This window comes from Babylonia areolata, chromosome 27 (genome assembly GCF_041734735.1).
Source record: "Babylonia areolata isolate BAREFJ2019XMU chromosome 27, ASM4173473v1, whole genome shotgun sequence".
In the NCBI taxonomy this organism is placed as follows: Eukaryota; Metazoa; Mollusca; class Gastropoda; order Neogastropoda; family Buccinidae; genus Babylonia; species Babylonia areolata.
Window position 1 is genome coordinate 712,162 of NC_134902.1, and position 15,547 is coordinate 727,708.

At 41.1% G+C, this 15,547-nt stretch overlaps 1 protein-coding gene across 2 annotated transcripts in view; it reads right to left on the minus strand.

Moving 5' to 3' along the window:
- Positions 1–10,157: 10,157 nt before the first annotated feature.
- The window catches only part of LOC143301319 (uncharacterized), a 122,945-nt gene continuing 117,555 nt past the window's right edge, over positions 10,158–15,547 (minus strand). Inside the window, exons 16-17 of one of the 2 annotated variants that reach the window (XR_013057766.1) lie at positions 12,881–14,748; positions 10,158–12,780 (exon numbers count right to left, since the gene is read on the minus strand). Coding sequence is in view for 1 of the 2 variants with exons in the window: in XM_076615526.1 (XP_076471641.1) it covers positions 14,645–14,748 (104 nt within the window). In the remaining variant the exon portion in view is untranslated. Of the gene's footprint in view, positions 14,749–15,547 lie in introns of both variants that reach the window. The other variant, XM_076615526.1, reaches the window with a different exon arrangement.

The window sequence follows — 15,547 nt, forward strand, 5'->3', positions numbered from 1 at the left end:
ATAGAGGGGAGAGGAGAGAGGGAAAGAGAAAGGGTGAGAGATAGAGAGGAGAGGAGAGAGGGAAAGAGAAAGGGAGAGAGAGAGAGATAGAGGGGAGAGGAGAGAGGGAAAGAGAAAGGGAGAGAGATAGAGGGGAGAGGAGAGAGGGAAAGAGAAAGGGAGAGAGATAGAGGGGAGAGGAGAAAGGGAGAGAGATAGAGGGGAGAGGAGAGAGGGAAAGAGAAAGGGTGAGACAGAGAGATAGAGGGGAGAGGAGAGAGGGAAAGAGAAAGGGAGAGAGATAGAGGGGAGAGGAGAGAGGAGACTTTCATTAAACTTTCGTAGTGAAGCGTTGATATCATGGCCAATTAAATCAGTGGCTTCTCTAAAACAAGATTGTACTTCTTCTGTTCCTAGATATGCGAGAAATTCGTCGCCCATAACAGGATTCCACACATATTTTTCAAAAGCAAAACATTTAGGAACATTTGCATTTGAAGAAGATTCTTTTTTTCGCTCCATATACATTTCAACTGGCATGTGTTTGGATTCTATTTTTTGAGCAACATGCAATGAGAGTGATAATGAAAGAAATTGTTTCGATACAATAAAATAGTCAACGACACTACTTCCAGTGGATGATATGTAAGTGAAATTCCCACCAGTTCTATCGATATCTGTTCCATTTAGAATCACTAAATCAAACTGATCACAAATGTTTAACATATATTTACCAAAATCGTTTATCGTTTGATCTTTGGATATGCGCCTGTTGTCAGTTACAGTTTCAAAATTATGAAAGAGATCATCGGGGGAAAACTCAACAGCATCAAATCCACGTGAGTTTTCAGTTCCAGTCCGTGCATTCATGTCACCGATCAAAATAAAATGAACATCACCCATGTCCTCAAGTATATCCATCATAAACTGTTCAATGAAAGAGATTCCATTTTGTATTTCAGTATCTCTATAATATGGTGACTATTCGAATTGGCGGGATGTAACAGCCTAACAAGAAAAGAGGAGTGTTTGTGCCCAAAATTTCACTTGACATTCTTACTGCAATCATATTATCAAATTCTATTTCGATTCTTTTAGAGTATTTAGTAAGTCCCTTTTTAACCAACAGTACTACACCTCCAGACAGCCTGGCTGTCGGGGCGTCATTAACTTTCACGCCAGGTGCAATAAAAGAGTCATGAAGAGGAAATAGTAAGGAAGGGAATGAAGTTGAAAAAGTCTCTACTAATAAACAAACATCAAAACTCTCAATATATGCCCGTGTATCAGGATCATACAAAGGCTTCTGTGTTATATGTGAGGAAACTTACGGACTGTCTTTGTACAACAATCTCAAGTCCGCTGCCAGTTGTATGGGCCGGGCCGAAATCCTATTCCTTTCTAGTCTGGTCGGGCGTCGCCCTTTTTGCACTGGTTTGGGATACACTTTTTGTCACACTATCTTGCAGGGTTAATTGTTTTTTGTCTCTAGCACTGCACACTGAGCTGCTTCTGAGTCTTGCAGCAGGGCCCTTGGTTTGGGATCTAGTCTTTTCCCGTGGTTTGCACTTCCCAGATGAATCCTCGTCTGTAACGGGGGCTTCTGTACGGCTGGTGCTGCTGTCACAGTCAACTGTGGATGGTTGTTCAGGGGCGGTGTTCGCAGTTGCTGAAGATCGCACGTCCAGGGTGGCTTATGCCGTAGGTGAGTCCTGTGGTTGATGGGGATCTCCAGCTGTCCCACCTTTGTCACCAAGGCCTTCAGTAACTGACACGGGACGCGGTTCTTGCTCGGCGCCAGTTCCGGTCAGCAAGTCCTCGTCGTGCTGCTGGTTTTCTTCTGGTTTCTCTCGTCCCTCAGCAGGGCTGCCTTTGACAGGGGAGGTGTCTGCCCTGGCTGCTTGAGTTCCCGCGTCATCCTGTCTTGCACTGGGGTCAGAGGAGCTGTAGGAACCCGTTTCGCCACGAATATCTGTGGTAACTGGCTGTTGTGCTGTGGAAGGCTCTTCTTGGAAAATATTTCTTACACTGCCAGGATTCTCTTCAGTGACACGTGTGTTGTGGATAGTTTTGTTTTTTGCTGTTGTTTTTTTGTTTGTTTTTTGTTGTTGTTTTTTGCTCCTTTTTTTGTGGGGCCTCCAACCTCCTCTTTTTTCCCACTTTTTTTTTTTTTGTGAGGCCTCCATCCTCCTCTTTTTTCCCACATCTTTCTTTTTCTTCTTTCACAAACTCATATTATACCTTTCATGCACCACTTTTCCCCACACACCCTAATTACTTTCATTCTTTCCCATATCGTCTGGCGCAGCAATTGCCCCAGTGTGTTTTGAGGCATGCATTTTAAGAATATTCGAAGTCTGTGTACATTTGCCAGGGGTTTTTGATGTTCTAGTGTTCTGATGTATGCATTCTAAACATGTATGACAAGTGATTACATCTGTCTGGGTTTATTGTTGCCCTAGTGTGAGTTGTTTGTTTGATATTGAAGCTTTTCTGTCATCCATCCTCTCTCTCTTCCTCCTCTGTCTTAACCCAATATATAAACAAATAAATAAATGAATGAATAAAAGATATGTCATCTGTATCATAACAATGGACCGACCCTATCTTGCCATTTAATGCTTACATTTGTTTACATTTCAGTGGTTTTGTTGACCTAGTGCATGTATATAACAGTGTATGCGGAGTTAGAAGTGGTAGGGCACACCTTTTCCATTGAACATCTCTCCCAGAAGGCGCCGTCCCTTGCTCAGTCGAAAGGTAAAGCGAAAGCGAACAAGGGATAGCTAGGAAGAGTGGTCATAGGAAAGGTTTAAAGTGGCAAGAAATTCACTCCCTTCCCAGCAAGGGAAAAAAGCCAATACTTGCCAGGGTATGCGTGTATGTGTGCGTGCATGTATATGCATATGCGTGTATGTTTTTGTGTGTTTGCGTGCCTGCAAGCAATTTATATTATGAAATCTTACAAATCTTACGATATCTAAGCTGATTTTCAAATATCATTGACAATGGTAATTTTGATTCAGTTTTCTTATATATACTGATGCACATTTTGGCAATCAGAAGAATATGATTGATTTGCATCAGTGTATGGTCCTGGGTCTTGTGTAGGACTGGTATCCCAAACAAAACATCAGTTTCAGACAAAATTACTTTTACATTATATTCAATTAATATGTATTGACTAATATATTCCCAAAATACTTTGACAGGCGGACAGTGAAAAAAGAAATGCTCAATATAATCAATTTCTTCTGGGCAGTAGGTGCACCTTTGGTTGTCTTTCTTTCTCATTTTACACAACAGGATATTAGTAGGATAAATATTATGCAAGATTTTCCACTGCAATACTCTTTAACGTGTTTCTTTTGAACATAGACGGGGAATCTTCCATATTTTCTTATTCAGATCTACACCAAATTTATGATTCCAAAACCTGATGGCACATGGTATGGAGTAGTTGTTATTGCACAATACTAATCTAAAGTCTTTACAAGTGAGTAATTTCTTACCACAAAAAGGAGGAATATTTGACAGGTCGATGTCAGACCTCTCTTGTTCATTAATTACAGAGGTGAACTGTCGAACAGCAGCAACAACATTGTACTCTAATATTCTTGCTGGGGACTCTCCGATTTTCAAACATATGTCATTGTAGGTAAAAATGCCATGAGTATTATACATGTCTTTTAATGTATTAACCCACCCCTGACCCAATCTGGAAAGAAAAGAACGTTTCCCTGATACTTTAAGTGTCTGTTATTCCATAATAGGTTTAAATATGGTGTTTCACCTGCGTGCACATTAAGATCTAACCATGTTTGCAAAACCATCCTCCAAAACTGAGAATTAACCAAGTGCAAATACTTAAATACAGTACTCTTTACGTTTGTGAAAAAACATATATTAAATACACCAAAATTAGCAAACATTTTCCTGGGTACATGAACCCATTTTTCGTGTTCTCCTGCACTACAAAGACGCACCACCCATTGCAAAAGAAACGCTGACTGCATTTGCCTAACATCAATCATCTTTAGCACCCCCCCACCCCCACCCCACCCCCCCTGTTCAAAACCACTGCATACTACACTTCTCTTAACTTTCTCAAAAGCTTTTTTGTTGCAATTCTGTTTACGCCAAAGAAATCTAAAGAGTATTTGATTGATCGATGTAAATACCTTTTCTGGAATAATGAAAGCCTGCATAATGTAAACAATCTGGGAAATAAGAAAAGTTTTTATTATATTTATCTTTCCAATTAAACTTAAGTCTCTCTTTTCCCATGAATGGATAATTCTTTTGATATTCTCAATTCTGTACACCCAGTTCTCTTCTAAAGAGGACGCAGAAGTATTGTTGGCGTAAAAAATGCCAAGAATTTTAATCCTTTTCCTCCAAAGAAATCCATAAAAAGTATCAGTACAATCTTTTTTACTTCCTAGCCACATTGCAACTGATTTATAGCGATTTATTTCAAGCCCTGGAAACCTAGAAAAATCAAGAAATATGTTTAACACGTGTAACATCATGTTCATCCTGCAAAAATAAAATAACATCATCTGCATTCATAGCTATTTTCAGTAATCTAAGGAACAAATTATCATCGGGTTGTCCTAACTCTATTCCTTTTATGTCTACAACGACGTATCTTTATAGCTAGAATTTCAATGGCGAGAACAAAAGCTAACGGTGAAAAGGGACATCCTTGACGAATTCCCGATTCTACGGGAAAATACTCTGATATCCAACCACAGTATGTGATACAACTTTGAGTATTAGCCATAATTACTTTTATCCATTGAATAAAGTCGCTACCAAAGCCAAATTTCTTAAATGCACTAATCATAAAATCCTTTGAAATTCTATCAAATGCCTGTGAATAATCTATACTCACCAATAAGCCAGGTTTATTTTCTACATTTAAATGTTCAACAACATCATCAATGTGTCTTAGTAATGTGGAAACTCGCCGACCTTTGATATAACCCACTTGATCAGTACTAACTAAATCATGAATTACTTGACTCAAGCGAATGGCCAAAGTCGCTAAAAGTTTATAATCACTGTTTGTCAGTGAAATGGGTCGCCAGTTTTATTAAATTGTTTCTTGGCAGTTCTTTCCCTTTGTGTATCAATGTAATTACTGCCTTTCTTTGTGTTGATGAAAGTGTTCCTTTTGTGAAAGAATAATTTAGTGACAGTGTTAGTAAACCTTTTAAATGTAGCCAAAAAACCTTTAGAAACTCAACTGTGATTCCATCGCAGCCAGGAGAAGAGCCATTATTCAAGCATTTGAGGGCATTTAGCAGCTCATGTTCTGTCATTGCACCCTCACAATCCTTTTTTTGCGTCTCAGAGATGCGTGGAACATCAGTGTTGGCCAAAAATCTGTCTATATTTTCAGACATATCGTTAGAAGGTATTTTCTTTTTATATAATTGAGAAAAAAAAGTGTTTTTGTACTTTCAGTATTTCCGATTGCTGGGTTACTAATACATTATTTTCGTTTAGAACCCCTGCCATCACTTTGGAATTTGCCCTTGATTTTTCCAACCCCAAAGAGTATTTAGAATTCTTCTCGCCATCTTCCACCCATTTCACTCTAGCTCTTACCTGTGCTGCCTGTACTTTATGTCTTTCCATTATTTCTATCTTCAAAGCTAACTGACTACGCTCATTCTGGAGTGGAACAGATTGTGGACTAGCTGCTAACTGAACATCAATTTCATTCAGCCTGCCATACAGCTTTCCTAATGCATTTTTGTTGTTTATACTTTTGAGTTTACTATAATTTATAGAGAAATCTTTTATTTTTAACTTTAATATCTCCCATTCAACTTGATAATCCGATCCATCCTTAATGCCAGAAACCTGCTCTATAATCAATTCATTCACTTTATCAACGTATTCTATGTCTTTCAACAATGAGTTATTAAACTTCCACAGTCCTGGTCCTCTTTCAGTATTAGCTAACTTCATAGTAACAGTGCACCCTCTGTGATCAGTAGAGGGCAAAGAGTGAATTTCAGATTCCAGTGTTTTATCAAATAAATCCGAATTTGTTAGTACATAATCAACCTTCTGGCGATGAAAGGATTCTTCTTGCACCATGTAAACTGTTTTTCCTGTGGATGAAATAATCTCCAAGCATCATATAAATCATTCTCTTTAATTAGATCATTGAATTCCTGAACGGTTGTTCCTGCATGTGGTTATCTAAAACACAATTGAAATCACCACATATCAAAATTCCTTCGGAAGTAATTTTAGAAATAACATTTCCCAAGTCTTCAAAAAAATAATCTTTTCTGCATTGTTATTTGGAGAGTAAACATTTATAATTGCTATCTTCTTATCTAATATTTCTACTTCCACGGCCAGAATTCTTGAATTATGCAAAATAGTATAGTTTTCAACATAATTTTTCCTAAACAAAATGATTTGTCCTGAGCTGTGTGCAGTAAAGTCACTACAAGCAAACTTCCCCCCCCCCCCCCCCCTTCTTTTTCCCATTGTTTACTCACTTCTTGCGTTATGTGTGTTTCTTGCAGACATATAACATCGTATTTTTTATCCTTTAGATATCGAAACAATGATTTCCTCTTCCAAGGGGAACGTAGTCCCCGCGTATTCAGTGACAAAACGTGTATACTTGAATCGCAAGCCATAAGGGAAGTCCGATAATCGAAGCCATCTTTCAATGTGCGCGCAAACCAGAAGCCATTAGTCCTTTATACAAAGCCGAGTTCGATCCCGTCACGGTCAAGCCTGCACTGGGGGTGAATCTTCACCCATCACCACCTTCACCCTCTGCCGCTGTCTCAGCTCGCGCACGTGAGGCGCGTACATCACAGAGCTTGGATACTTTTCCCCTGGAGTTCACGGCAGTGGGGGAATCCCCGTCTCTCGACCTGTGACGTTTGGTTACGGTGCTACAAGAAACGGTTGCCCCCTGAAGTGAGGGACCGGTTGATTTACTTTTTTCTTTTTTACTGGACGTGGCTGAATCTGTATCCTTGACAGAGCCAGCCACGTCACGTTCATCACAAAAAGAAAGCTGTGTATCTGGCACCAGCTCTGACTGGGAATCCTGAAACACATCCTCAGTATCTTCTGAGGACGGAGTCAGGTCTTCGTCAGGCTGGGCCTCTTCCGGCAAGTCATCAACAGGTTGAGAATCATGTTTACCCCCACCAGTCGACTCTGCGTCCAGATCCTCCTCACGTAGAGGGAGTTCAGGGAATGAGCCACAAGCAGGGTCCCCACGCTTATGGCCACTCTGCAGACAGTCCCTGCAAGTGACCAGGTTTTGACACTGGAAGTGACGATGGCCACTCTGCAGACAGTCCCTGCAAGTGACCAGGTTTTGACACTGGAAGTGACGATGGCCAGGCTGCAGACAGTCCCTGCAAGTGACCAGGTTTTGACACTGGAAGTGACGATGGCCAGGCTGCAGACAGTCCCTGCAAGTGACCAGGTTTTGACACTGGAAGTGACGATGGCCAGGCTGCAGGCAGTTGGAACACACTGGGTTCCGTGTTGCTCTTGGTTGTTCCTTGTGATACAACCGTCCAGTGAAGCTACCCACTTTGAAAAAACAGTCCAGTGGTTTTGTTGGCCAGCTGATGAAGCCGAAGCGTCGTCCTGTAATAAAACGGGTTAACTTACCGTCTTTGTTTCTGATTTTCTCCATAAGGAGAGAGGATAAATAAAACGGGTTAACTTACCGTCTTTGTTTCTGATTTTCTCCATAAGGAGAGAGGATCTTAAAGTACAACTTAGTCTCACCAGAGCAGTCTCGATATCCTCATTTGCCACCGAAATGGGAATGTCTGAAATAAACAGTTTTGTGACAGGAATTTCTTGGTCACCACTCCCCCCTCTCAAAATGAAGAGATTTTTGTCATGCAGTGACACAGAGTAGCCATTTAATACAATCCCTTCAATGAGTAGCTGGTTCCGGGCAGATCGGGTCAAAGGATAAATGCGCCATAAGCCCCTGGTGTATTGTGCCCCTAACACAGTCTCACTTCCAGTCACCCTCTCAGCTGCCAGACAAATGTCCAAGGCAGAAAAACTGTCCTCGGTGGTGGGAAAGCGGGTAGGATCTGCAAGGGGTAGGTCCCTGCGTCTTAAAACACAGGCTCCACGTGCTGTTGAGAAGCAGCCAGTGTCATTTAAAAAAAAAAAAAAAAAACCAACACACACACACACACACACACACACACACACTCCCCCCAAAACACACACACACACACACACACACACACACACACACACACACAAAAACTACCCTGAAGGGTGGAAATGGGAATAAGGGTGGGGGATGGAACAGTGTTAAGGCAAGCCGGTTAACAACTGCATCACCTTTCTCCAGCAGCTGCACGTGCAAAACAGAGTTGAAAATAGACAAACTCGATCCCTGGCGTCCCAAAACAAATTACAAAACAGAAAAACACAGACACAAATCGGTACTTATCTGCTCAATGGCACCACCAACACTCTCCAAACTTCACATACTGATAGAAGGAAACACCACCAATACACCTGTCACAACACTTTCTCTCCAACACTTCCCAAACTGAGGCAAACGATGCAAATCAACACCGCCGTCGCAAACACGTCCACTCGACATCGGGTGAACACTCTCTCTGATGGTGTTATTTCCGCCGCTGGACATAACACTGGTGAAATCGGAATTCCTTCTCAAATCTTGGTTTTCCTGGTCGTAAGGAGAGGTGTCCCACTGGTAACCTTGCAGATCAGGAAAGGGATGCTGGCTGAACCTCTCTCTCCACTCTCCGCAGTCGTACATGCTTTGGTAGTCGTACTCACAGCCTCTGTCTGTGTAGTTGTGAGCTTCTGCTTCTTCTTCTGCGTTCGTGGGCTGCAACTCCCACGTTCACTCGTATGCACACGAGTGGGCTTTTACGTGTATGACCGTTTTTACCCCGCCATGTAGGCAGCCATACTCCGTTTTCGGGGGTGTTGTGAGCTTCTAACTCAGCCCTGTATTCTTGATGGTGAGCGTTGGGGTGTGGGTTTCTGGAAAAGCGTTGATGCTGATGACGGTGAGGGGTTGCAAGGGATCTTTGTCAGGAACGCTCATCAGGCAGCTGTCTCCTGTTGATGTGTGTGTTCTCTCCGTGACCGAGTCCACGTCGTGTAGCGTCGGCGTAACTACCTCGATTTAAGGTATGAGTCTGGAGCGGACCTGCCACGACCAACTTACTGCTGGGGAGAGGAGAGAGGGAAAGAGAAAGGGAGAGAGAGATAGAGGGGAGAGGAGAGAGGGAAAGAGAAAGGGAGAGAGAGAGAGATAGAGGGGAGAGGGAAAGAGAAAGGGAGAGAGATAGAGGGGAGAGGAAAGAGAAAGGGAGAGAGAGAGAGATAGAGGGGAGAGGGAAAGAGAAAGGGAGAGAGATAGAGGGGAGAGGAAAGAGAAAGGGAGAGAGATAGAGGGGAGAGGGAAAGAGAAAGGGAGAGAGAGAGAGAGAGATAGAGGGGAGAGGGAAAGAGAAAGGGAGAGAGATAGAGGGGAGAGGAAAGAGAAAGGGAGAGAGAGATAGAGGGGGGGAGAGGAAAGAGAAAGGGAGAGAGATAGAGGGGAGAGGAGAGAGGGAAAGAGAAAGGGGGGGAGAGAGAGGGGAGAGGGAAAGAGAAAGGGAGAGAGATAGAGGGGAGAGGAGAGAGGGAAAGAGAAAGGGGGGGAGAGAGAGGGGAGAGGGAAAGAGAAAGGGAGAGAGATAGAGGGGAGAGGAAAGAGAAAGGGAGAGAGAGATAGAGGGGAGAGGAGAGAGGGAAAGAGAAAGGGGGGGAGAGAGAGGGGAGAGGGAAAGAGAAAGGGAGAGAGATAGAGGAGAGAGGGGAGAGGGAAAGAGAAAGGGAGACAGAGAGATAGAGGGGAGAGGAGAGAGTGAAAGAGAAAGGGAGAGAGATAGATAAAGAGGAGAGGAGAGAGTGAAAGAGAAAGGGAGAGAGAGAGAGGAGAGGGAAAGAGAAAGGGAGAGAGAGAAATAGAGGGGAGAGGAGAGAGGGAAAGAGAAAGGATGAGAGATAGAGGGGAGAGGAGAGATGGAAAGAGAAAGGGTGAGACAGAGATTGAGGGGAGAGGAGAGAGGGAAAGAGAAAGGGAGAGAGAGATAGTACAATGAAAACCCAAGCACAGAATGCAGTATTGAATCACGTTTTAATGTAAATCCTATTCTTTGCTGAATGACATTTTAATGTAAATCCTATTCTTTGCTGAATTACATTTTGATGTAAATCATAATCTTTGATGAATCACATTTCAATGTAAATCCTACTATTTGCTGAATCACATTTCAATGTAACATTTCAATGTAAATTTTAATATTTGCTGAATCATTTCAGTGTAAATCCTAATCTTTGCTGCATCACATTTCAGTGTAAATCCTGATCTTTGCTGCATCACATTTCAGTGTAAATCCTAATCTTTGCTGCATCACATTTCAATGTAAATCCTAATCTTTGCTGCATCACATTTCAATGTAAATCCTTCCTTAACATTTTCTGATTCACATTTCAATGTATATCCTAACCTTTGCTGAATCACATTTCAATGTAAATCCTAATTTTGCTGAATCACACATTTCAATGTAAATCCTAATATTTGCTGAATCACATATAGATGGAATCACTTATCTGAAGTCAGCAATTCTCTCTTAGAGATAACAAAATCTCTACCAACAATGACATCAAAGAACTATTCATGCCTTGTGTTGTCATGTCTTTCTACCAACAATGACACCAAAGAACCGTTTGTCTTGTGTTGTCATGTCTTTCTACCAACAATGACACCAAAGAACCTCTTGTCTTGTGTTGTCATGTCTTTCTACCAACAATGACATCAAAGAACCCTTTGTCTTGTGTTGTCATGTCTTTCTACCAACAATGACACCAAAGAACCCTTTGTCTTGTGTTGTCATGTCTTTCTACCAACAATGACACCAAAGAACCTCTTGTCTTGTGTTGTCATGTCTTTCTACCAACAATGACATCAAAGAACCCTTTGTCTTGTGTTGTCATGTCTTTCTACCAACAATGACACCAAAGAACCTCTTGTCTTGTGTTGTCATGTCTTTCTACCAACAATCACATCAAAGAACCCATTAAGACTGTGTCTGGGGGCATTTAGAACGACCCCAGTTCATAGTCTATACGCTGAAGCCGGAGAACCCTCATTAACCCTCAGACGCCTCAAGCTATCTTTAAATTACTATCTGAAACTTTCATCTGATCCACTAAACCCTGCCTATGACATTGTTATGAATCCTCCCTCTCAAGAAAAATTTCAAGATAACCAGTCCTGCATTCCACCTCTGGGCATCCGCATTCTTCCACACCTGGAGGATGCGGATATAAACACTGATGTCATTTCTGATGATTCCAAGTTTCCGGACAGTCCTCCCTGGATGATAAAAACTCCTGAGGTGAGGTTTGACCTGTCTTCTTACAAAAAAGAGTCCACCAACTCCCTGATCTATAAATCATTGTATGCTGAACTATGCCAGTTGTATCCAGACTTCCTGCGCATTTTTACTGATGGTTCAAAGTCTGAGGAAGGTGTTGGCTGTGCTGCTGTATCCCCTTCTCTCAACAACTCGTCTTTATCAAAACATCTTCCAAACGACAGCTCAGTTTACACTGCAGAACTCACTGCTTTGGTTTTAGCTCTAAAAATGATTCATCAGTCACAAAACAAAAACTTTCTTATCCTCTCTGATTCTCTGTCTGCTCTGGAGGCCATCTCTGGCCGCAATACAAATCATCCCATGCTTCTAAAATTCCACGAGCTGCACACCTCCCTTAAAAATGATGACTATAATATTGTCTTTGTTTGGATACCGGGTCATTCGGGCATTTTTGGAAATGAGATGGCTGACCAACTAGCCAAAAGTGCAACAAAGCAGACCAAATCCAATTCCACAATTCCGTTTTCTGACCTGAAACCAAAAGTTCAAAGTTACACAAACAATCTCTGGCAAGAAGAATGGAACAACAATACCAACAACAAACTGTTCCAAATTAGACCAAATTTGAAAGAATACCTTCCATCTTTTTCTGGTAACTGCAGAGAGGAAACGGTGATGTGCCGATTACATACTGGCCACACACTCCTCACACACTCCTATCTGCTAAAAAATGAAGAAGCTCCTTGGTGTATCCCTTGTCATGAACCTCTTACTGTGAAACACTTATTAATTGACTGCTGGGATTTGAACGAGGTCCGACATAAACACTACACAGCTGAGTCCTTGAGAACACTGTTCAGGGATGTGCCTCCCTGGGCAGTAATGGACTTTTTAAGAGAAACAAATATTTTTAACAAGATTTAGATATTTTTAATTGCATGTTTTTTTTAAAAAAAAGGCATACTGTAAAGATTTCTTGTGGTCACAGCCCTGAGATGGCCTAAGTGGCTGGCTGGGCTGTAAACATAAAAATTTTAAATAAGATATTTTATTTACAGTTTTGAGAAGATTTTTTTGTTGAAACGTGGTAACAGCCCTGAGATGGCCTAAACGGTCGGCTGGGCTCTAAACAACATGAATTGAATTGAATTGAATCAAAGAACCCTTTGTCTTGTGTTGTCATGTCTTTCTACCAACAATGACACCAAAGAACCCTTTGTCTTGTGTTGTCATGTCTTTCTACCAACAATGACACCAAAGAACCGTTTGTCTTGTGTTGTCATGTCTTTCTACCAACAATGACACCAAAGAACCCTTTGTCTTGTGTTGTCATGTCTTTCTACCAACAATGACACCAAAGAACCTCTTGTCTTGTGTTGTCATGTCTTTCTACCAACAATGACACCAAAGAACCTCTTGTCTTGTGTTGTCATGTCTTTCTGCCAACAATGACACCAAAGAACCCTTTGTCTTGTGTTGTCATGTCTTTCTACCAACAATGACATCATACAGTTATTCATGTCGCGTTTTCATGTCTCTGCCAATGACGTCACAGAACCGTTCGTATCTTGTGTTGTAATGTCTCTCTACCAACAATGATGTCATACAACCATTCATGTGTCATGTTGTCATATCGATCTCTCTGACAACAATGATGTCATACAACCATTCATGTGTCATGTTGTCATATCGATCTCTCTGACAACAATGATGTCATACAACCATTCATGTGTCATGTTGTCATATCGATCTCTCTGACAACAATGATGTCATACAACCATTCATGTGTCATGTTGTCATATCGATCTCTCTGACAACAATGATGTCATACAACCATTCATGTGTCATGCTGTCATATCGATCTCTCTGACAACAATGACAATTTTCCAGAGCACAGCACTGATGTCGCCATGGTTCTTTCTCAATGCGCCAAGAGCGGGACCTTGGTTTATCGTCCCATTGGAATGAAACGACGCTCAGTCTGATGTTCCAGTCAAACTTGGGGTAAAGAGCGAGACTGTAATTCGAACCCAGACCGTCATGGACTCTGTGTTGGCGCCAAAGCATCTAAACCACTCTGCCACTTCCTCTCCCTCTTGTTGTCATGTGTAATGAAAACCATGGTCATACATTAAAAGAATCGATAAATCACTGGACATTTCTTTTCCATTGTCATGTAAAATTATGATTAAAATCCAAGAACACCGCCAAACCCGTTAAATCATTATGTCAGTGATGTTATATACAATGGAGGACTGCAAGCATAACTGAATAATAATCCGTCATCACAAATTATTGCTACAAAGATGTATATTTCGAGAAAAAAAATGACACACCATAAGAACAGTTATTCCATCAGATGTTCAAGTTCTATTTCAAAGTCCAGAATAATGATAATACTTATTCATAAAAATAACTCACATCACTGTTACTGTGATATTAATCTTCTATTTTGTCAAAGAGAATCAGAACAGATATGAATGTCCTATTTTGTCAAACAGAATCAAAACAGATTCATATTCCATTTTGTCAAACAGAATGAGAACAGATTCATATTCCATTTTGTCAAACAGAATGAGAACAGATTCATATTTCATTTTGTCAAACAGAATGAGAACAGATACACCATCAAGGTCCATGTTCTATTTTTGTAAACAGTATCTGAACAATGTATCGCCAGATCATGTTCACTATCGTGGGGAATGAAAAACAATTTTGACGATTTCTGATCAGTGTCCTGTGCTGTCATACAGAACAAGAACAGACCCACTGATGTCCATGTTCATGTTTCATGGTCCATTTTGTCGGTGCAATAACAATTAAAATAATAATAATAATTGATAATAATAATAATAATAATAATAATAATTACACCACTTGCTATGAATGTCCATTGTCATGCAGAATAAGAACAGATACACTATTAAACCAAGGAAATGTACATAGCTTGGCCGTTAATGTCCTGCATTGTTCCTTCTCTTAATTATAACTGCTGTCATTTCACGCTAAGCTGACAGGGCATGGACAACTTTAAAATGTTACAACGAAATTTGGCTTAATTCTGATTTAACGCTGTGTGGACTGTAGATTTGCAAATCAAAAGTGTTCAGGTTTCATTACTTAACAGTCAAAGTGACGTAGAATCACAGGAATTCATTAATTTGGCTATTGAGGCTTCACGTTGCGTCGACAGAAAAGTCTCAGGCAGACGACTGCACCAACAAGAACTAGAATGGTTGTAAAAGAAGGGAGACGACTGTAGCGAGAAGACCGGAAGTGAGTGCTGGGGCGAGGTGAGAGGCGGCCGAACCTTCCTGACCCGCCTTCCCTCCTGATGGACACAAAAACACGTCACATCATCAACCAACCAATACATGAAATAATCAGTGATCCTCCTGATGGACACAAAAACACGTCACTTCATCAACAACCAATACATCAAATAATCAGTGATCCTCCTGATTGACACAAAAACACGTCACTTCATCAACAACCAATACATCAAATAATCAGTGATCCTCCTGATGGACACAAAAACACGTCACTTCACCAACCAACCAATACATCAAATAATCAGTGATCCTCCTGATGGCCACAAAAACACGTCACTTCACCAACCAACCAATACATCAAATAATCAGTGATCCTCCTGATGGACACAAAATCACGTCACTTCATCAACCAACCAATACATCAAATAATCAATCAACTAACCTATCAACTCATCAATTAATCAAGCTATCAAATAATTAGTCAACTATCTAATTAATCAACGAATCAGCCAACCAATGCATCAACTGACCAATCATTCAGCCAACCAACCAACCAACCAACCAACCAGTCAATCAATCAATAGGATTTAGATCCATTTTAAAGGAGCTCATCCTGTATCAGAAGAGATCATCTTCTAAGAACACAGTCTGTCTCTGCAGATATCTCACAGGATTGAGATCCCTCGAGAGATATTCCCCTGGCCCTGTCATTAGCGATCTCATTGAGAGAATCAAGCCTTAGGGCTGAGGAGATAAATGGCAGTGTTGACACCCTTTCTACAGTAAGAATCCAATTCATCATATCTCATGTTGTTCACATCCTTTCTACAGTAGGAATCCAATGCATCATACCTCATG